General features: G+C 46.3%; 3 protein-coding genes across 6 annotated transcripts; 2 read left to right on the forward strand and 1 right to left on the reverse strand.

The window, feature by feature from the left end:
• Positions 1–7,978: 7,978 nt before the first annotated feature.
• Positions 7,979–11,697, forward strand: PIP4P1 (phosphatidylinositol-4,5-bisphosphate 4-phosphatase 1). 3 transcript variants are annotated; one of them, XM_060003529.1, is made up of 7 exons: positions 7,979–8,369; positions 8,710–8,900; positions 9,269–9,375; positions 9,830–9,935; positions 10,140–10,192; positions 10,290–10,380; positions 10,865–11,697. In XM_060003529.1, the coding sequence occupies exons 1-7, from the start codon at positions 7,979–7,981 to the stop codon at positions 11,006–11,008; spliced, it is 1,083 nt and encodes a 360-aa protein (XP_059859512.1). In that variant the 3' UTR covers positions 11,009–11,697. The 3 variants fall into 3 exon arrangements, with proteins under 3 accessions (XP_059859512.1, XP_059859514.1, XP_059859513.1); XM_060003531.1 differs by having other exon boundaries at positions 8,118–8,390; XM_060003530.1 differs by having other exon boundaries at positions 8,118–8,390; positions 8,710–8,850.
• A 97-nt stretch (positions 11,698–11,794) lies between these two features.
• APEX1 (apurinic/apyrimidinic endodeoxyribonuclease 1) lies at positions 11,795–14,931 on the reverse strand. Of its 2 annotated transcripts, none has more exons than XM_060003532.1 (5): positions 14,850–14,931; positions 14,417–14,542; positions 14,016–14,203; positions 12,729–12,921; positions 11,795–12,587 (listed from the first exon to the last, which is right to left on the reverse strand). In XM_060003532.1, exons 2-5 carry the CDS (start codon positions 14,472–14,474, stop codon positions 12,070–12,072), a joined length of 957 nt encoding a protein of 318 aa, XP_059859515.1. In that variant the 5' UTR covers positions 14,475–14,542; positions 14,850–14,931; the 3' UTR covers positions 11,795–12,069. The 2 variants fall into 2 exon arrangements, with proteins under 2 accessions (XP_059859515.1, XP_059859516.1); XM_060003533.1 differs by lacking the exon at positions 14,850–14,931 and adding an exon at positions 14,724–14,840.
• Positions 14,932–15,089: 158 nt separating this feature from the next.
• OSGEP (O-sialoglycoprotein endopeptidase) lies at positions 15,090–22,168 on the forward strand. The gene is made up of 11 exons (XM_060003534.1): positions 15,090–15,569; positions 16,677–16,796; positions 16,978–17,153; positions 19,837–19,932; positions 20,069–20,118; positions 20,265–20,343; positions 20,994–21,059; positions 21,172–21,262; positions 21,501–21,576; positions 21,678–21,776; positions 21,930–22,168. Exons 1-11 carry the CDS (start codon positions 15,455–15,457, stop codon positions 21,967–21,969), a joined length of 1,008 nt encoding a protein of 335 aa, XP_059859517.1. The 5' UTR covers positions 15,090–15,454; the 3' UTR covers positions 21,970–22,168.
• Positions 22,169–22,382: the final 214 nt, after the last annotated feature.

Raw genomic sequence — 22,382 nt, forward strand, 5'->3', positions numbered from 1 at the left:
CGGAAGCCTATGAGGGAAGAGGGTAGGAGTTGGGAGGAGAGCCCCCGAACCATCTACCTGAAACCCCATTCCTGGTTGTGTCTACAGCAAATCAGATATTTGAACAGAGAAAGATTTAAACCTTACGTGGTGCAAATCCAGAATAAAATTAAGTGAGCCTGTGTCTGAGTTGCTTCCTGGGCAAAGGAAAAAGTGTCGACTCTAGCAATAATGCTGCTCTGGAGGTTACAGGATATGGGAGAACATATAAGGGGTCTAAATCCAGGCCCATATGAGGAGAAGACAAATTTCTGCGGGTAAGTATCCCAGGATCCTCGCAGGAGGATGCAGCAAATCCCCTTCTCCAGGTGTTTCCAAATTCCCTATAGATATTAAGCTTTGGGATTTGGGAATGAGAAATAGGAATTTCCCCAGTATTCCCCAAATTATAAGTTATTCACAGAATACTTACTTCCATACATTCTTTACTCATTATTATGGATATCTAAAAAAATTGTTATATAAATAAGAAACAGTAGTATTTACAAAGAATTGTAACCTATAATAAAGTTTTATTGGAAAACACACACACACAATTCCTGGATCCTTGACACAGACAAAGGATGGGGATAGGGTGGGGATAGGATGGGGAAATGCAGACAGACCCTTGATTTACACGATACTCAATCCAAGGAATTCAGATAATTACAGAAGGATTCTTCCCCAAAATGAAAATTCCTGTAACAGAACTACGCAGCATAATGTCTTTGTAAGAATTTAGCTATTTTCTGCCTCCACTTTTATAATTTTAACCAAATTCACAACAAATCACAAATTGTCCTTGCTTAGCTATTGGAATCCTCCACCTATTTCCACCCTCCTGAGCTCTAACCTTTCCTGCTTGCTGTGTTAGCCAACACCATGACCCAAACCACTGTTTCCCAGCCCCGTTTCTATCTCATTCATGTAACAAATACTTACTGAGAATCAACTATGTACCAGAACTGTTCTAGTGTTAGGAACACAAGAGTAATGACAATATATGTAAACACAAAAATAACATATATAAAGAACTGAGCACAGTGCCAAATGAACGGTTTATTCTACTGTCATTATTGGATTATTATTATTATCCTTATTCATCCAGTAATTTTAGCAAAGGTAACAATAGGGTGATCTAAAGGTAAGGTTTCACCTTGGAAATGTGACTCTGTACAATTGAGACACTGAAAGCATGATTTTGAATGATGGGTAAGTTCAGTCATAAGTAAAAATCAGCCCAAGGGTAATATGTATCAATATTTGATTGCTGAAAGTTTTGTGTTTTTTTTTTGCGGTACGCAGGCCTCTCACTGCTGTGGCCTCTCCCGTTGCAGAGCACAGGCTCCAGACGCGCAGGCTCAGCAGCCATGGCTCACGGGCCCAGCCGCTCCGCGGCGGGTGGGATCCTCCCGAACCGGGGCACGAACCGGCATCCCCTACATCGGTAGGCGGACTCCCAACCACTGCGCCACCAGGGAAGCCCTGAAAGTTCCTTTTTAAACACCTCAAATCCAATCAAGTTTACACAAAAAACAAGAGTAGAACATAATTACATCTAAGAAAGCACAAACTTAATCAATTAATTTTTTTTTTTTTTTTGGCCTTGCGGGGAGGCTTGTGGGATCCTAGTTCCCTGACCCTCGTCAGTGAAACCACTAAGTCCTAACCACTGGACCACCAGGGAATTCCCTTAATTAATTTTAATGGACTCTGTCTAAAGTAAGTGTAGATGATCTTCAATATATCTACAAAAGGAAAACTGAGGGACAAGGCTCAATCTTCTGTAGTGTTTCTCCTATGTCATGTAGGGAGGAACATACAGAATATATAAACATTCTGGGCACCAAAGAAATGTACTGCTATATGACAGGCAAGGACAGGTTACCAGACTGCATCTTGGCCGGGGTCACATAACCTTCAGAACCACACAATATATTTTATTCTGAATTCAAGGTCAGCAACCAAGCTTCTGAACAATCATTTGGACCCCCAATCTTTTTAATCTCGGATTCACCAATGGCCCTATGAGTTACCCTATGAGGCCTAGCAGGCCTCCTCAGGACACATCTTAGTGGTCTGTCCAACAGAAGGGCCCAGGTTCCAGACTGCATCAAGCCCTTGGGTCCCATCCTACCTCTAACCTTGGTTTGTTTGCATCTCTCATTGCTTTCCTCACAGGATTTTTACCTTTAAAGGGTACAGATTTAGGCGTTCTGTGTGTGTCTGTATATGTGTGTGTGTGTGTGTGTGTGTGTGTGTGTGTGTGTGTGTGTGTGTAAAATACTTAATGATCATAATATATATGAAATGTCTATTAAATGTCTATTATTTCTCTTTAGGCCATCTCAAGCCAAGCGTCCACAGTCCATTTTGATCTCTTTGCAATACCCCAGTCCAGAGGTTCCCAGTTTCTTAATTTATAGCACACTTAGGAACTCAGAAAATTTTTCACAGCACCCCTAGGTCAAAAGAAATACCTAAGAGTTTTGCTTTTTAGGTAGCTGGTGCCTAACAGCTTAGTAACCATTTGAAAAAAATAATACAGACAAGTTGAAAGAAAAAATATTTTTTGTTTTTTTCTTAAATAAGCACAAATAGTTACTAATGGAATGTGTGTGCCTGTTGGGCACTGCCCAACTTCTCAAACCTTGCAGTCCAGCACTACTACCCACATTTCCTGTTCCGGGCTGATTTCCACACAGTACTTACTTTTTTATCAGACGACCTCCTAAAAGCCAACTTTGCAAAGATATTTTGTCATCAAAGGAATGTAGCAAGTCTTTTTTTATTTTTTATAAATTTATTTATTTATTTTTGGCTGCATTGGGTCTTTGTTGCTGCGCGTGGGCTTTCTCTAGTTGCGGTGAGCTGGGGCTACTCTTCCTTGAGGTGCGTGGGCTTCTCATTGCGGTGGCTTCTCTCGTTGCGGGGCATGGGCTCTAGGTGCTTGGGCTTCAGTGGTTGTGGCACGTGGGCTCAGTAGTTGTGGCGCACAGGCTTTGCTGCTCCGCAGCACGTGGGGTCTTCCCAGAGCAGGGCTCCAACCCGTGTCCCCTGCGCCACCAGGGAAGTCCCGATGTAGCACAATCTAATGTTCAAATTGTGAACTACCTTGAGCTAGCAGTTCTCATAGTATACAAGAGATGTCAAATATTGCTGTGTTTCCCTTAAAAAAATTTAAATATCCCACAGTACTCCTGTGAATTTGCCCCTTGGCACAGAGTTTGGGAACTATGGCCCCAGGCACTCCTTGCCACATCATTCCTGAATCTGTGTAGTGTAAATGAGTGGACTCTAATCAAACTACCTGTGAATGAATTCCATCTCCACCCCTTACCTACCAGCTTGTGATCCAAAGCAAGTAAAAAAAAAAAATCTCATTATGCCTCAGTTTTCTCATCTGTAAAATGGTGATAATAATAGTACTTACTCTTGTTGCAAGGATTATATAAAATGCCAGTTAAATGTTTACATAGGTGCCTGGAATTATAGTAAGTACACAGTAAATATTGACTATTATTATTTTTCCCCTTTGTCTCTTTTTCTTTTTGATTTCTCTAGACCCACCTAACCATGAATTGGATCAGAACAAAAACTAGAGGTACACCCAGCCCATCAACAGCAACTCTAATCCTGCATTGTTTAAAACAGAAGCCACTAGCCAAATATGGCTATTTCAATTTAATAAAATTAAAAGATAAAATAAAAAGTAAAAATTCAGTTCTTAGTTATACTAACCACATTTAAACTGCTCAAAAGCTACATGTGGCTAGTGGCTACCACATTGCAAAGCACAGAAACATTTCAATCATTACAGAAAGAATAGTGCACAATACTATTCTTACCTTTTCTAGTCACTGCTCCCCAGTCTCCACATTTTACAAAGCTGGAACTATGTTTTGTTCTGTACTTGTAGGGTTCCTGTAGTCAGGAACCAAACAATTATCAACTTTAGGGTGATTATAGCTCATTACTGCCTTATTATCCTTTTTCTATCTTCTTCTCACCCCTCTTTGAAGTTCTGAGGTACTTCCATGTCCAGGCACACATGCAGTAACACACCCATCTTCCATGCTCAATATCAAGGAAACTGAAGAATGGAAGTGGTAGTTTCTAAGTCACTAAGTATTGGCTTATGGAGTGGGACGATATCTCGAGATAGTGACTCCCAATGGCAACTTTTATAGAAGGAGGCTCAGCCTCTTAGGACTTTTTAGGCAGGAAACCTATTTTATTCCTGCCCTCTCAACTGAAATTTCTCATTCTCTCTAGACCACAAGATAGTTGTTCTCCTATTTAAATACCTACCCCACCATCACCAAGAATCTTTGACCTTCCATTTTCTCCAGTTCCTGAAACTAAAATGTTATTTTAGTTTAGTTCCTCCCGCCCCCCCACTCCCCCCACCTCCCCGTAAAAGGATCACTTTCATTTCTCTTCTCTGTGTGAGATCCCTATTTGTGCCTCATTCAGTGCAGGAACAGAGTGAAGATAAAAAGACTGACCTAACAGATCAATCCCCAGATAGAGAAGCTGACTACACCCTAAAGGAAGGGGCAAAGCACTGGGGCATGGAAAGGACATAAAACAGAAGGCAACAAAGGTGTAGAGTGATAAAGAGAAATAACCCCTTAAAACTAGACCACACCCTACCCCACTCCATCCAACTGCCCATACTACACCTCATCTTGGTTAATTCACTCTGCACATTACCAAAAACATTCTTTGCCCTGGAAATGGAGTAAGGGACTGTGTTGGTTTCACACAGGTGGCAAACTACCACCTCAGGAAAGGGTAAAGAAGAAATAGGGTAAGTGGAAAGAGAAATCAAATTGGGACCCTGGGTGGCAGAAGTGCAGCAGTTGCCTCCAGCCCCATTCTCTGCCATCTACACCGTGTAATAGTTACCACTTGGTTGGAAGCCTGAAGAAAAAAACCTTCCAAATCTTTGCAGTGTCTTTCTTTATATCCTCCTGTTATGGACTCTTAGGGACTATCTTAAAACTCATATGTTGAAGCCCTAATCCCTTAACCCCAAAGTGACTATGTTTGGAGATAGGGTCTTTAAAGAGATAATTAGGTTAAATGAGGTCACAAGGGGCCCTAATTCCTTATAAGAAGAGGAAGAGGGCTTCCCTGGTGGCGCAGTGGTTGAGAGTCTGCCTGCCGATGCAGGGGACACGGGTTCGTGCCCCAGTCCGGGGAAGATCCCACATGCCGTGGAGCGGCTGGGCCTGTGAGCCATGGCTGCTAACTCTGCGCGTCCGGAGCCTGTGCTCTGCAACAGGAGAGGCCACAACAGTGAGAGGCCCGCATACCACAAAAAAAAAAAAAAAAAGAAGAGGAAGAGACAGCAGGGATGTGTGCTCAGAGGGAAAAGGCCCTGTGAGGACACAGTGGAGAAGGTGGCTATCTGCAAACCAAAGGCAGAGGCCTGCTGACACCTTGATCTTGCGCTTCAAGGCTCCAGAACTGTGAGAAAATAAATTTCTATTGTTTAAGCCACCCAGTCTGTGATATTTTATTATGACAGTCCTAGCAAACAAATATACCTCCATAGCCTGATTTTTCTCAGTCTATGTGAGAAGCCCCCATCCCATAAGTAAGATACCTGGTACCAGGGGTAACATTGAAGTTATTTACCTGTATAGTACAGGAGCCAACCAATCAGAACAAATGCCAGCCATAAACTGATACCAGCCACACTGGAGTGTCCCAGCTGAATATCCACCCTGCTTGGGACTACAGCTGACAGTATTGCTCAGTACACAAAGTTCCCTCAAGATAGGGCTTAAGGTAATTAATTAACTAGTTTAATAGTCATTTATCAAGCAACTTCTATGTGCCAGGTATTAAGCATCAAAAGGCCTCCATCTCAGATACCATGCATTCTGCCACCTCTGCACTTCTGCCTTTTCTATATGCCTAGTAGATGATGTGAGTGCAAAAGCATTAAATCATAAGTCAGGGACTTTCCTGGTGGTCCAGTGGTTAAGAGTCCACGCTCCCAATGCAGGGAGCACAGGTTCAATCCCTGGTTGGGGAACTAAGATCCCACATGCTGCACAATGCGGCCAAAAAAAAAAAGAACCATAAGTCAGAAGACCTCGACTTTTCTGGACTTTTTTTTTTTTTTAATTTGGTTATTACTTGGTACAGTGAGGGGAAAGCACAAGCCATGAAAAACTGAAGTGTTGTCAGTTAACAGGGTGCTAGAAAGAACTTATTATAGAAATGGGCTTGTGTTAAGAGATTTTGAAAGGGTTTAAGGAAATGGGATTTTGCTCTGGATTGAATGCTGTCAGGAAGTAGAGTAATTCTATGATTGGGTATCTAATACATTTTGTCTAGAAGGAGAGAAGACCAGATAAGAGGCCAAGCTCTAATACGTAAAAAAGTAGCAGTCAGGGCTTCCCTGGTGGTGCAGTGGTTGAGAGTCTGCCTGCCGATGCAGGGGACACGGGTTCATGCCCCGGTCCGGGAAAATCTCACATGCTGCGGAGCAGCCAGGCCCGTGAGCCATGGCCGCTGAACCTGCGCGTCCGGAGCCTGTGCTCCGCAACGGGAGAGGCCACAACAGTGAGAGGCCCGCGTACCAAACGAAAAAAAAAAAATGAAGTAGCAGTTATTCATATTAGCTGGGGGAGGAGGATATTGGGGATTTTTGTAGCTTGGAGTATGTTCATGTTTTGTTTTGTTTTGTTTTTTAATTAAAAATTTTTTTATTTATTTTATTTTTGGCTCCCTTGGGTCTTCGTTGTTGCGCGGAGTCTTTCTCTAGTCGCGGTGAGCAGAGGCTACTCTTTGTTGTGGTGTGCGGGCTTCCCGCTGCGGTGGCTTCTCTTGTTACGAAGCACGGGCTCTAGGCGCACAGGCTTCAATAGTTGTGGCACGTGGGCTCGGTAGTTGTGGCACACGGGCTTAGCTGCTCCGCGGCAGGTGGGAATCTTCCCGGACCAGGGATTGAACCCACGTCCCCTGCATTGGCAGGCGGATTCTTAACCACTACGCCACCTGGGAAGTCCTGGCTGTATGTTTAAATGTTTGAGCTGCTTAAGATCTTTTCCAATACTTGTCAGAAAAACCTCCATTAGCAGTCTCCTGGCTGGGGGCAAAGCAGAGACAAGTCTAAAGACTGTTATGCCATATAAGGTGACTAAAATCTCTTTGAACTTGATTGGTAACTCAGTCAAAAAACTCTTATCGTACATATATGTTTATAATTGGGGGTCACAAAATTGAGTAAAATGATGAGACATTCTTGCAGCGATAGAGACAGACTCATACAAAGATGCTTTCATAATTTAACCAGGGATTAAATTATGAAATTTAATCCCTGGGAGAGTGGGATCTGCAAGGCAGCTTCCTGGAGAAGCCGGTCTTGTGTCCTGTTCCAGAAGTGACTTCAGTGAGAAAGCCTGGGGTGAAAATCTTAACGTTTTAATACATTTCCTTCTGGCACATCTTCACCCTCACTTTTTACAGGTATTCCTTTGAGTAGAGTGGCTAACTATTGCCTACCGTTCCTACTCCCGGTGCTTAGAACAGCCCAAACTCCCTGAAGCTTTCACTGCAGCTCATTGAGCCACGCCCCCAGGTTCTGGCTCTAAGTTCGGGCCAATAAAGTTGCGCCCCAAGGATCGCAGGACCAGGGAAGGGAAGCCTCCAGCCAATGAGAGGCCAATTATAACCTCAAAGAGTAGAAAAATCTTTTAGTGATGTTTTTGGACTAATGAGGAGCAATGACTATGCGCCCGCTCTGGGCGTCTGACAGAGGACCGGCGGCTGCCTGAAACACCAGTGAGCTGAAGCAGCCCTGCCCCACCTCCTGGTCTGGAGGTAGCGCGATGGGCCACGCTTCCAATAGCTCGAAGAACTTCTCGTCACGTGCAGTTTTTGCAGGCCCAGCGGCGTCCTGAAAGTCATGTGACAGTTGACGATGGCGCCACTCTCCCCAATGGAAAATAGGAGCTGCCTTCACAGGACCAGAAATTGGTTTGTCTCCGCGAATAATAGCACGACGGGGGCGGGGATAGCCTATCAAGTGCTGTGGGCGAAACGGGGCGGGGCAGGCCACTGGTTGCGGGCGAGCTGGCCGCGCGGCGCGCAGGCGCCCTTGGGACCCGGTAGCGGCGGCGGTGGCTGCGGCGACGGCGGCGGCGAAGAGCCGGATCCTTGGCCAAAGCGGGAGGCGGCGGTGGAGGCCATGGCGGCAGATGGAGAGCGATCCCCGCTGCTCTCCGAGCCCATCGACGGTGGCGCCGGCGGCAACGGATTAGTGGGGCCGGGCGGGAGTGGGGCTGGGCCCGGGGGAGGCCTGACCCCCTCCGCACCACCGTACGGAGCCGGTAAACATGCCCCGCCCCAGGGTAAGACGGGGCGGGTCCGAGGTGTTCCCGGGGGTACTCTGAGAGGAGCAGGGGGCGGGACCGGGGGCGGGGGCGGGGCCCAAGCGCCAGGTGCGGAGCTGTTGCACCTGTGACCGGGGGCGGCTTCCTTCCCTCCGCAATCGCGACCGGAGCTTCGGAGCGGAAGGGGGTTCTGAGGAATCTGATCGAAGCACTGATCATAAGATCCCGCTGAGCTTGTCAGAAGGCTTGAGGACCAGCAAGAGTTGCCCTACTCCGTGTAGCTTCAGTGGGGGTGTCAGCAACTGATGCCAGCCCTTCTTTTTACCTTCCTCTCCAGCATTTCCCCCGTTCCCCGAGGGACACCCAGCCGTGTTGCCTGGGGAGGACCCACCCCCCTATTCACCCCTGACCAGCCCGGACAGTGGGAGTGCTCCCATGATCACCTGCAGAGTCTGCCAGTCTCTCATCAACGTGGAAGGCAAGATGCATCAGCATGTAGTCAAATGTGGCGTCTGCAATGAAGCCACTGTGAGTTATACAAATCTGTGAAATGGGTCCTGTTTCCTAGATCCTCTTTCTGATCCCTTGATTCTAGACCCGGACCTTCAGGCGTTAGCCAGCTGCTCTTGATGAAACCCAGGTTTCAGTTCCAGGAGTCTCACACAGCCATTTCCCCAGAAGCCACTCACCAAAGCTAATATTTACCATCCCTCACCTTCATACCTATCTTGGATACTTAAGCTTAGTTTTCATTTGCAAATCTCATGTTATATGCCTTTCATTTCTCTGTCCCGTCTAAGATTTTATCTCTCTGATCTCTCCTCAGAAGGTTTTTGGAGGAATTGGAAGGAATTGGGATTAGAGGTTTGCTTACCGATGTCCCCATTATTCTCTAGCCAATCAAGAATGCACCCCCAGGGAAAAAATATGTTCGATGCCCCTGCAACTGTCTCCTTATCTGCAAAGTGACTTCCCAGCGGATCGCCTGCCCTCGGCCATACTGGTGAGAGGGATAATTTGGGGAAGGGCATTAGTGGGGAAAATCGGAAAGCCGAAAAAGGGTGAATGTTTATCGAGAATGTAAAGGTGAGAGAGACTGGTGTTTATTTAGAAGGAGAAAAAGCTAAGGACTGTTGTGCCTCTAGAATGTTATAGCCATCTTTCTCATCTCTCAATAAAAAGATTGGGAGAAAAGTGGTGTCCTTTAGGAAGATGCAGAGTGTCAGAGACTGGGTGAATTATCCTGAGGTAAAAGGGAAATTAGAGGCCTGAAGTTTAAGCGATGCTCTTCCTCAAGGATTCTCTGCGGTAGGGCTGGGGGGGGGGGCAGAGTATCTTAAATGTACAGAGAAGTAGAGGGACTTAGAGAGCCAGGGAGTGGGGGATGTAAAGGAGGAATAATGTAGGGATCCTTAGGATTGAAAACTTTAAAAACATAGCCTTTTTCTTCTGTACAGCAAAAGAATCATCAACCTGGGGCCTGTGCATCCGGGACCTTTGAGTCCAGAACCACAACCTGTGGGTGTCAGGGTCATCTGTGGACATTGCAAGAATACTTTTCTGGTGAGGAGAGGTATTGGGAAGCCCTGGGGGACGGGGGGTGGGCAGCGGAGAAGTAGTCATGAATATATTTCTGAGTTATGATAATGAATCCTGAAAAGGTCTGTTTTATGAGGACCCATTTCCCAGCCTCCACTGCCCCAGGGCTCTCATTGAAGATGATGCTGCTTCTACTATTTATTGGTTTCTCTTTTCCTTTCTCCGTAGTGGACAGAGTTCACAGACCGAACCTTGGCCCGTTGCCCTCACTGCAGGAAAGTGTGAGTGATTAGAGAGCGGCATCGTTGAGCTGGGTAGTGAATAGAGTAAAAGCTACAGGGCCATTGTAAGTATCCATTTTTGTTTGCCTCCCCACAGGTCATCTATTGGGCGCAGATATCCACGAAAGAGATGTATCTGCTGCTTCTTGCTTGGCTTACTCTTGGCAGTCACTGCCACTGGCCTTGCTGTGAGTAACCTTGATCCAACCCCTTTCATTCTGCAGCCTCGTCTCTGTAGGCTAAGATTGGGGAAATGGCTATCCTAAAAAGAAGTGAAAGAAACTGTTTTTGTTTGTCTTGTTTTAACGTGTAGATGAACTGAAGTTGAAGGAGACTGATAAACGGTCTTCACTGTTACTATCAGAGTAGAAAACAGCTATCTTCTTTATGCAGAAGATAGAAAAATAGAGCAGTGGTTTAGATTGAGTTGCTATTAGGAAACCTGGTTTGGTTGTCAGACATGAAGAAAAACTGACAGATGTCTGGGATTGTTTATGTTCCTGCCTAGTGGAGGGAGCTAGACAGCTGGGCCTTTTAAAAGGTCCCTGAAGGCGGCTGCATGTGGATAGGGGACAGAGACTGAAGCTTGAGTTCCATGTTACTGTTACTAGGGCTCCTACAAAGTGGTGAGAGATCAACAGTAACCTCATCTTCCTTTTTCTTCTTCATCAGTTTGGCACGTGGAAGCATGCACAACGATACGGAGGCATCTATGCAGCCTGGGCATTTGTCATCCTGTTGGCTGTGCTGTGTTTGGGCCGGGCCCTCTATTGGGCCTGTATGAAGGTCAGCCACCCTGTCCAGAACTTCTCCTGAGCCCCACGATGACCCACAGACTGCCTGGCCCCGTCCAGGTGGGGACAGTGACACTATAAAGGGAGTGATGGTAAAAGGCTCCCTGGGCTTCTATAAGGGGAGCCAAGCAGCTGCCTTCCTTTTCCCTGCAGAGAGGTAGGAAGGAACCAGGCCCTCACCTAGGTTTGGAGGAATAAGTAAACCACTGCTGGCCATCTGCTTTCCTCCAGTGGTTGCTGTGTTTAGGGTGAAGTAGGCGGAAAGTTTCCCCTAAACCTGGGTCCTAAAAGACGGTTCTAGCCTTGTCCTTCCTATACGCTCCCTGAGAGCCATTCCTGTCCCTTACACATTCCAGGGCAGGGTGGGGGTGGGTAGCCCTGGGGGTCTCCCTCCCTCTTGTGCACCATTAGGACCTTGCTGCTGCTATTGCACTTCATCAGGGGCTGGCTCTGGTCTCAGCACCCTCAGTCTCCTCTCCCCCATTCCACGTCCTCTGGGGGTGGGGTCAGCCGCTGCTCTGTACAGAACCACAGGAACTGATGTACATATAACTATTTAATGTGGGGTATGGTCCCCTAGTCCTGTATTTCCTATAATTCCTCCTTTTCAACCTTACCCCCAGTTGCAGTATTTAACTGGGTTGGGTAGGGTTGCTCTGTCATGGGGGAAGTTAGGGACTCATCCTGTGCTTGTAAATAAATAAGGTCATGACTCTACTCTTCCAGTTGTTAAATCTGTGTGTATGAAAGGATGAGGGGAATTTTTAGCCCCACAAAGGGGTAGAATACAAAGACAGCAAGGCTGAAACTATGACTCTTTATTTTCACATGGACAGTTCAAAGGAAGTCATCAGTAGTTTTGTTTAATGTAAAAAAAAAAGTATCCCGCCCCCCGACACACACACACATAAATCATGGAGAACTTAATTCTGTTTCTAGAAGCCTGGTTAAAGGATTCATAGTTTAGAAGGGAAATAACAGTGCAGATTTCTCTAGAGAGCAGTTTTTAAAGCTTGGGAGTAAGAAGTTTAAAGCTAGTTTAGTGGGCTTATTTCCCAGGCTCAAATTGATTTGGGGGAGGTGTCACAGTGCTAGATATAGGGTGATGGGACAGTGGTCACTGCCCAGAGCCTTGGAACGGATCTTGCTGTCACACAAAGCAGGCAACAGAGAGTGAGACAATAAGAAATAATCAAGGCGCCAACCAACGTTTTTGGATCGCGCGTTCATCATGTATGTCCAAAAGGTATAGGCATAGGCCGTGTTGGGGTAGAGGTGCCGGAAACTGTCAGTCAGTGGCACAGCCTGCAGCAATTCCCCAAAGCCATGACGCTCTTCTGGGGTGAAGCCAGCATTCTTTTTGTTTCCCTTTGGGTTGCGAAGATCAATTTCTTCATGAGCCACATTGAGGTCCCCACATAGCACAAGGGGCTTGCGGGAAGCCAAACCCTTCAGGAATTTGCGAAAGGCTTCATCCCAGCGCTGCCGGTACTCCAGGCGCACCAGACCTCGGCCTGCATTAGGTACATAGGCTGTCACCAGCACAAATGCATCATATTCAGCCACAATCACTCTGCCTTCCTGATCATGTTCCTCTTCACCTACAGAAACAATGAAACAATTAGCAAAAAGAAGTTTAAGAAAGGGAGAGCAAAGAATAAAGGGATCAAGAATTGGGGCTGGAGTGGGATATCAGCAACTGGTTTGGAAGAGCTGGGCTTTAGGAATCAACAGGGTCTCACCAATGCCATAGGAGACTTTGAGTGGGCACTGGCGGGAGAGTAGGCCCACACCACTGTACCCTTCCTTGTCTGAAGGAGCTGACCAGTACTGATGGGATAGTCCAGAGAGTGCTTGAAGTTCAGCTGGTAGTTTGTTCTCAGAACATTTGGTCTCTTGGAGGCACAGGATATCTGGGGCTTCCTCCTTTACCCACTGTGAGCGAAATGAAAGGTAGAAAAAGTATTATCAATTCAGCAGACATTTACTGAAGAATCTATGTGCTAAGTACTAGAGATACACAGGTGAGGGACTTCCCTGATGGCACAGTGGTTAGTTAAGAATCCACCTGCCAATGCAGGGGACATGGGTTCATCCCTGGTCCGGGAAGATCCCACATGCCGCGGAGCTACTAAGCCCGTGTGCCACAACTACTGAGCCTGTGGGCCTAGAGCCCGTGCTCTGCAACAAGAGAAGCCACAGCAATGAAAACCCCGTGCACCACAACAAAGAGTAGCCCCTGCTCACCCCAACTAGAGAAAGCCCGCGTGCAGCAACAAGACCCAATGCAGCCATAAATAAATAAATAGGACAGTCTCTGCAGAAGGAGTATAAGTCTAGCAACACAGTATTTGAAGTTATAAATTACATAAGTGGCAGGGAGACAAGAAAGAGTGTTCCATGCAACACTGAGAAGATTGGTTTTTTCCCTATAGGCAATGGATAGCCAGCTAAGATTTTTTAAGTAGTTATTTAAATGTTGGATATGCAGGAAACAAAATGGAACAAGTCCAGTAACGAGGTTTTTCTGACATGCTAGGAAAAAGATGAGGACATTAAATAAAACAATGGCAGTGGAACTGGTGGAATGGCATCTAAGAAATACAAGTGGGGGGCTTCCCTGGTGGCACAGTGGTTAAGAATCCGGCTGCCAATGCAGGGAACACGGGTTCGAGCCCCGGTCGGAAAAATCCCACATGCTGCGGAGCAACTAAGCCCGTGCGCCACAACTACTGGGCCTGCGCTCTAGAGCCCCCCCTCCGCAACAAGAAAAGCCACCGCAATGAGAAGCCCCCGCTAACCACAACCAAGAGTAGCCCCCGCTTGCCACAATTAGAGAAAGCCCCCGCTTAGCAACTAAGACCCAACGCAGCCAAAAATAAATTTATAAAGAGAAAAGAAATACAAGTGGTATGATTTGGTGAAAACTTTGTATCTCTGCCACAAGAAAACGACAGTGCTAGGAACTAAAATGGGAAAAGGTGATTAACCCCCAAGATCAGTACCCCCCTCCCCTTAATTCCACTCACATCTAAACCTTTCTTCTTAATCCAGGCTCGAAGCCCATCCACATTCCAGGAGCAGATCTTCAGTGTGGCTGATTTGCCACCGGGTGAGGTTTTCTGATCTGGGGGGTCCTCATACATGACTGTCCCCTCTCCTGCTGCCTCTTTTTCATTTTTTTTCGCTCCTGCCTTGCTCTTCTTGGCCTCTGGCTCTATAAAATAAGTAATACACAATGATGTAAGTTGGCGATAACCAACTTTGATCCGCAGTTAACTATAGATCCACCGAGAGCCTGCAGTTGCCGCGACTTCTTCACAAACTGCAAAAATGAGTATACAGTCGGTCCGTACCTCTCGTTCATCAAAGGAATTATAGACATCCCCATCGCAGCCTCTAGGGAGATGGGCCTATTTCATTCTCTTACCAATCTTGGGCTCTTCCCCGTCTTCTGCCACCGCTCCCTTTTTCCCACGTTTCGGCATCACTGTAACAAACACCCTTCTGCACCAGTTCCACGTCGCCCACCGAAGCAGTATATTTATCGCGTTGCCTACAGACGCAAAGAAGTAGTGAAACCAGCTAGGCCTGGGGAAGACTCCCCCCTCGGGCGCCCCCGCACCAAGTCCCGCCTTTCAAACCGTATTATCTCTGAATTCTTTTCCCGCCTCAGTGCACCATCGGCCTTTCAGCCCCTCATTCTCAAAACTAGATCATTTCATAGTGCCTCCTACCCTCCTCACGAGATCGGCCCTCCAGCCAATCGACGGACTTAATTAAGAATCCCGACTTAGGCTTGCCGATCAAAAGTCCAGAGAAGTCCCTACGATGGGCAAAACAACAACAACCCTGTAGCTGACCTGCTTGGGTCGCAGCCTGGCTCCTCCTTAACCCAGCACAAAGAATGGAGCACGATGTGCCCCCACGTGGGTAACTGGCGTGGTCACGTGATCTGAGATGCGCCGCCAGTGGCGGAGGAATGCGGGTGATTGGTCTGTTTGTACCACGTGACCGAAAGCTCAGCCTTCCCAGCCTTCTCCGTGACTCCGGGGCACTGAAGGCCCCAATCCTCCATTCTTGGGCTGTTCATCGCTATGCCAGAATCACGACTCCTTCTGCCACCTTGACCGGAGATCCCAGAGCTGTCTAAGAGAGCAAAATCAGTGGAGAAGGCTGGGCTGGACCATGGGAGAGAGGCAGAGGAACGGATAGGAATTTAAGGAGCAGATGCCGACTCAGTGTTCCTGGCAGTTAAGAGAACAGGTCCTCGAAGGGGCCTTGATGGGTCGCCGTGACGACAGGGGTTGGAGCTGGCGCCGGCGCGCTACCAGCGGGAATTCTTTGGTATCTGTTCTGGTGCGTGCTGCTCCTTAGCAGTCACCGACTCGTTTTCTTCAGCGACCCAGAGTCTGTGTCCCAGCGCGGACTGGTGCGGGCTTCACGGCCCCAGTGGTAGCTAGGAGCCATGCCGGCGGTTTTGGGTTTTGAAGGCAGCGCCAACAAGATTGGCGTGGGAGTAGTACGGGATGGCGTGGTGCTGGCGAACCCGCGGCGGACTTACGTCACGCCTCCAGGCACAGGTACGGGAGTAGGGAACTTACAGTTTGCGGCGCACTTCTCCGCACAGCATCACCTGCAGTCTTCCTAAACATTAGTGAAGAAAGGTGTGGAGCGCATTGTCGCCTCATAGTTTTTGATCTGAGTCTCTGAGATTATGTGACAGTGTTATCACAAGGCTGATGGATAGAAGAGTCACAGGCACTTGAACCTGGATCTTCTGAGCTCGTTCAGCATCTTTTACGTGCTAATCGTCAGCTGGCTGTTGGCTACAAAAATAGATGTATAAGCTTGTTATGGAGCTGGACATGTAGACAGAACTTCACATTACAGTGTGATAAATAGTAGATGCAGTCAAAATACACTAGAATGAGAAAGAGTGTAAAGACTCCTAGCCTAGGTGTAGACAGAACTGGCTGGCTTTGCAATATTCAGTAGTTGTTTTTGGACTTCTGTATTCTTGAAATGAGAACGGTAATACCTGCATCATTGGGTCTTGAGAATTAAAGAACCAGACACATTATCACTTTTAGTAAACGTTATTTGTAAATTATATTGTAACTTGTCTACGCTCCCCGCAAACATCTGCTTATGTAGGAGAAGGCAACTGACTTGCATATACCTGAAAAGCCTCTGTGAGCAGGCGATGTTGTGACAGGTTACTCATTAGGAATGTATATATATGTTTAGCACTCACTCTTGGCATTTGGGCACCAAGAATGTGAAGATAAATAAAATAGCCAGTGCTTTGAGATGCTCATGGTTAAACTGGGAAAAGTACGGATAATTATAATGCTATAATTGTTATATGTTACATGTAGTATGTTAAATTCAATGATGTGTTAAATTCATGCACACGATTTGTAGGGTCACAGAAGATCACCAAAAAGTATGAGATAGGTATCACTTGAATTGAGTCCTGAGTAGGAGTTGGGTATGAAGAAGGGCATTTCTGAGAGCTGTTTAGCCTAGCTGAACAGGCTGGAAAGACTATATCTGAAAACATAGAAGACAGGATGCTTGAGAAAAGGGAAAAGGACTCTTCCTACCCCACTAAAACGTCTGTTTTGACTTCTACCTCCCTTTCTATAGAAAAACTCTGTGATCTCTGACTTGTGTCCATCTCTTAGGATTCCTTCCAGGTGCTACTGCCAGGCACCACCGAGCTGTTATCCTGGACCTGCTGCAGGAGGCACTAACAGAGGCTGGATTAACCTCCAAGGATATTGATTGCATTGCATACACCAAAGGTATGGCTGGGAGAGTGGGTGACAGTGGAAGAATATACCTGGAGCCTGGCTAGGTCAAAACAGCCTGCAGCTCACCTCTGCTACCACCACTAACACCACCCAACCTTCACATCCCCTGCTTCCCCCGGCTCTGTTTTTCCCAGTCTCTATAGGATTCTCACTCCCATTTCTGTGCCCGTAGGTCCTGGCATGGGTGCCCCACTGGTTTCTGTGGCTGTCGTAGCCCGTACTATGGCTCAGTTGTGGAATAAGCCATTGCTGGGCGTTAACCACTGCATAGCCCACATTGAGATGGGCCGCCTCATCACTGGAGCCACCAGCCCAACTGTGCTATATGTCAGTGGAGGAAATACACAGGTATTTAACAGTACTTCACCGTTCCTTCTTTTTGTTTCCCCTCAGAAATTTTTCATTATTTTTAATGACTGAAACAAAACAGGTCTAAAACCACAGCTTCTGGAAGAACCATTTGTTCTTGCTGGTCTCTCTTCAGACTTGACCTTGGCCTCTTGTTGGGCCGTGTGTTTAAGAGCAGGGTCTCTGAAGACATGCTTGCTGACAACAGTTTTTTCCAAGGGGATATCCACAGAGTACCTTGTGGGCATGAGGTGATTATAGTTATAAACTTTCACAAAAGACTTGATCTCTGACCTCCTGGCGATTTTCTTCTTGCCAGTGATAGCCATCACTTTGCAGGGATAGCGAGATACCATCATCAGTGTTCTTCATCATGACCCACCAGGAGCAGCACCACCTTCCCAGGTTTCATGAACTTGTCCATTTTGACGGAAACCACTCAGGACTACGGCAGAAAACCTCCACCATTCCTTCTTAATTTCTAAGGCACTGTACCAACAACTTTCATGTTCCACCTGAGTGGTGGGAACTGCAAGAGCAAAGCTGGGCTCATCTGAAACTAAAATATGATATACTAGAAAACCCACAACAGAGTTTGTGATATCGTATGTTTGGGCAGTATGATAGAACATTAGATGACCTTTATATATATGGCTGTAGAGATAAGGAATTTCCAATTTAGAGAAGGAAAGAATGGTAAGGATTGAAGTATTCAAAATAATGAAAGGATTTTCATTTTCATTATTTTGAAGCTTATTTTTCCTATGAATCTTAGCAGTTAAAACTAAGGGGCACTATCCCATTTGTATCTTTACAACAATTGCATGTTTTGTTTTAGTTACTGGTGATAAATATATAGAAGTTTTTACTCTAAGAGTATGAAAATATAAATAATTTAGAAAACATTTTATGAATGGCAGAAGGTATTTTAAACTTACAGGTGAAGCCAGAGTTGTTTGGGATACCTTATAAGATCTTTTTAGGTTGGGATTAGAGAACTCCAGCCTTCCTTTCCCACATAACACCTGATGGGATTATTGTCAGGAATGGTCATTGTCTCCAGCTTATGAAAGGTTATGTTTTAAAACTTCATCTTGTGAAATAGTTATTAAAGATGAAGCACAGGGGCTTCCCTGGTGGCGCAGTGGTTGAAAGTCCGCCTGCTGATGCGGGGGACACGGGTTCGTGCCCCGGTCTGGGAAGATCCCACATGCCGCGGAGCGGCTGGGCCCGTGAACCATGGCCGCTTGAGCCTGCGCGTCCGGGGCCTGTGCTCCGCAACGGGAGAGGCCACAACAGTGAGAGGCCCGCGTACCGCAAAAAAAAAAAAAAAAAAGATGAAGCACACATTCCCGTGAAAATGATGTGGCAACTTTAATGGGTAGAGAGCAAGTAACTGGTTGAGGCCTGAAGGATATCATACAAGGTCACGGACTTGAGGTGTGGAAAGTATCAGTGGAAGCTTACAAGAGTTTATAGAGATGAGCAGCGATGGAATTTTCTGTTCTTTTCCTCCTCCCTTTTTTTTTTTTTTTTTTTTAATTTTTGCGGTACGCGGGCCTCTCACTGTTGGGGCCTCTCCCGTTGTGGAGCACAGGCTCCGGACGCGCAGGCTCGGCAACCATGGCTCATGGGCCCAGCTGCTCCGCGGCATGTGGGATCTTCCCGGACCGGGGCACGAACCCGTGTCCCCTGCATTGGAAGGCGGACTCTCAACCACTGCGCCACCAGGGAAGCCCTCCTCCTCCCTTTTGAAGCCTGCTTAGGTGTGAAAAACAGAAGATGATTGGGTAGGGAAGTGTAGATGACAGAAGTAGAAAGGCAGAATTTTTTCTTTCCTCTTTTGTTGCCAGCTTTTGACAGTAGAGTAAGAGCTACATCCGAATGGAAGAAAATCCCTAGCAGCACCAGAAAGGGAAAGGGACTTATGGTCCTTAGGAGGTACTCACTGTCAGCAGTGTGGAGCATATGTGTCAGTGGGTGATAAATACTCTCTGTGCTAGAAGCTGGTCACGTATGAAGAACGGACATAAGTTGGTTGCCAGTGCTCAGTTGGATGGGCCATTAGTCTGACCCAGAATGGGGTTTTTGAGTTTGGGGTTTTTTTTGTTGTGTTTGCTGCACTGCGTGACTTGTGGATCTTAGTTCCCCAACCAGGGGTTGAACGAGCACCTTCAGCAGTGAAAGAGCAGAGTCCTAACCACTGGACCGCTAGGGAATTCCCTGGGATTTTTGAGTTTCTTTTAACTCTACCTTGGTGGTTTCCAAATACCACCACCCTCGTAGGATAACCTAGAAGAACTCTGGTTTCCTGCTTCCAAGAAGGAAAGCCTTCCCTAGTACACACTGTCTAGACTGCTTTTAAAGGAATATTAGGAAGCTCCAAGCAAGAAAAATGCATCCAAAGTGATAATTTGCTTCTCCCCTGACCTAGACTACCTTCTGTAGACTAGGAATCTGTAGACTAGGAATCTCCTCTGGGAATCCTTGGGGTATATATAGACTTCTCAGATAAGCGCTATTAAAAAGTACCCATTGAGGGTTTGGGAAAGTAGTTTTTCCCATTGCTTATTGCTTTTTGGAAGCTCTAGTGACCATGTTGATCCTCTGCTGTGTTCTTCCCCAAAGCCAAATGCTCCTCTTTACAGACTTGAGGTTTCATGGACATCCTCATCACCCTTAGGTGATTGCGTATTCAGAACATCGTTACCGCATCTTTGGGGAAACCATCGATATTGCTGTGGGTAATTGTCTGGATCGTTTTGCTCGAGTGCTGAAGGTAAGCCATTGAGGCTACAGAGAACATAAGATGTGAATGTATTTGGGGAGAGCCATGGAAAAGGAGGAGGAAAGTAGTAAATTAGCTTCTTATGCTTCCTGGATACCTGACTTCATCCTCTTTTTCATTCTGCTAGATTTCCAATGACCCAAGTCCAGGCTACAACATTGAACAGATGGCAAAGCGGTAAGGGGAATAAGGTGGAAGGAGGCTGACTGGTGGGGCGCCAGGGATTTCCCTGTATATGTGTTAATGAGGTTTGGGAGGGCTTTGGAGGGTGAGCAGCCAGCTGACTACAGGCTTAAGTGCCTCATATACTCACTCCCACATAGAGGCAAGAAGCTAGTTGAGCTGCCATACACTGTAAAGGGGATGGACGTCTCATTCTCAGGGATCTTGTCTTTCATTGAGGTGAGTGTGGGAGAGGTGAGGAGATGGGCACTTCTCATGCCTTTTAATGAAGCACGTGTGTTTTGCTCACCAGTGTATTTTCTACATATAGCATAGTACTGGCCCATGTTAGATGCTGAATAAATTCATTTAGCAAATATTTATTGAACATCTTTTGTGTACCAGGTGCTGTTCAAGGCAATTGCGATACAAGATGGAGCAAAACAAAAATCCCTGCCTACTTGGAGCTTGCATTTCATGCAGTGGGGGTGGGAGACAGAAAAAGAAACAAAAAAAAAAGAGGAGAAATAATAAAATAAAAAGGGTCAGATGGGGACAAGTGCTCTAGAGAAAAATTAACTGGGGTAGGGAATGGAGGGTGCCAGGGTAGACATTCATAATTACTGAGTCTTTTTTTTTAAGATAATCACAGTATTTTCTTTCTTTCTTTTCTTTTATTAAAAATTTTTTTCCCATAATTATTGAATCTTGAAAGACTTCTGCTGGTTTTATAGCTCAGTGCCAGTGAAGGGCAAGGTTGTCGTATAGGATGTACTGGTAAATTGAATTGTGGTGAAACATGGTGATACTCCAAGTGCACTAATTTTTTGCTCATATGTCATCCCCAAACCACAGTTCATTGTTTTGTATGTTTTCCCCTTTAACTATAGGATGTAACCCAGCGGATGCTGGCCACGGGCGAGTGTACTCCTGAGGATCTGTGTTTCTCCCTGCAGGTAATGGAGTGAAAAGCTGGGACAGAAACTTGAAGCTGGAGGAGCTTTTATACAATAGACAGAACTAAGCTGGGATTGTCTTTGATGTTTTCACCTTGTTTGCCTTCCACAGGAAACTGTGTTTGCAATGCTGGTAGAGATCACAGAGCGAGCCATGGCACATTGTGGCTCCCAGGAGGCCCTCATCGTGGGAGGTGTGGGGTGTATGTATCACTGGACTGTGCTTCTCTTTCCTATTTTGGGGCATGTGTATCCTCCTCCTGATACTCTAAATCTCTAAGGGTTTGGGGAAATTACTCGTTTTATTTCTTGTCCAATGCTTCCCACTCCTTGCCCCTGGAATCCCTACTTCGTTTTCCTAAGTCAGTGCACATGAGGTGTACAGCCAGACTGTGGAGAAATGGCTAAAGGTAAGCTAACTGTACCCCTACCTCTTTGTAGGTAATATGAGGTTACAGGAAATGATGGAGACAATGTGCCAGGAGCGTGGAGCCCGGCTTTTTGCCACAGATGAGAGGTAAAGGCCCATTCCCTTTCTTTATTTCTTTTTTTTTCCCCTCCAATTACTATGATTTTCCATGCTTAGATCATGAATTTCATACCTCTTTTCCTTCCCAGATTCTGCATTGACAATGGAGCCATGATAGCCCAAGCTGGCTGGGAGATGTTTCGGGCTGGACACAGGACTCCTCTCAGTGAATCTGGGGTCACACAGAGGTGAGCAGCCCCTTGGAGGAGGTAAACAGGATTAAATGGGAGGTAGGCAAAAATGTTCAGCAGGGAAGAGGATCCAGAATCGTGAGGGCAGAGAAGAATGGAAGGTGCTAAGGGGTAACTGTCCACCAAGTTTTTCCTATTTTTTTTTTACAGGTATCGGACAGATGAAGTAGAAGTGACCTGGAGGGACTGACAAGGTTAACAGAATCGGAGTAGATAGCGCCCTACGTGGAGACCAAGGGACCCTGGGCCTTAATCTTTATCCTGACATGAGAATCCTGGCAAGGCTGTGGATGCCCCTCTCCTATCATTTGAACCTCAAGATGACTCAGCATTAAAAACATTTTTGTTTTTATATGTTGATAATCAACTTGTGTTCAGGAAGGATACACAGTTGGCACTGGATAAATTCTTGTTGATGGGGTGATGGGTAAGAAGGCAAGGGGTCAGAGCGGCACCCTGGCAGACTATGCAGGTTGCCTTGGGAGCTGCTGCTCTGGAGCTAAAATTGAGGGGAATCTCTTAGATATTCTAATCTCTTCTTAGTAATGCTATTATCATTGATACTATTTTAGCATCAGATCTTATGCTAATTGCTTTACATTT

The sequence above is a fragment of the Delphinus delphis genome, chromosome 2, assembly GCF_949987515.2.
Source record: "Delphinus delphis chromosome 2, mDelDel1.2, whole genome shotgun sequence".
Classification (NCBI taxonomy): Eukaryota; Metazoa; Chordata; class Mammalia; order Artiodactyla; family Delphinidae; genus Delphinus; species Delphinus delphis.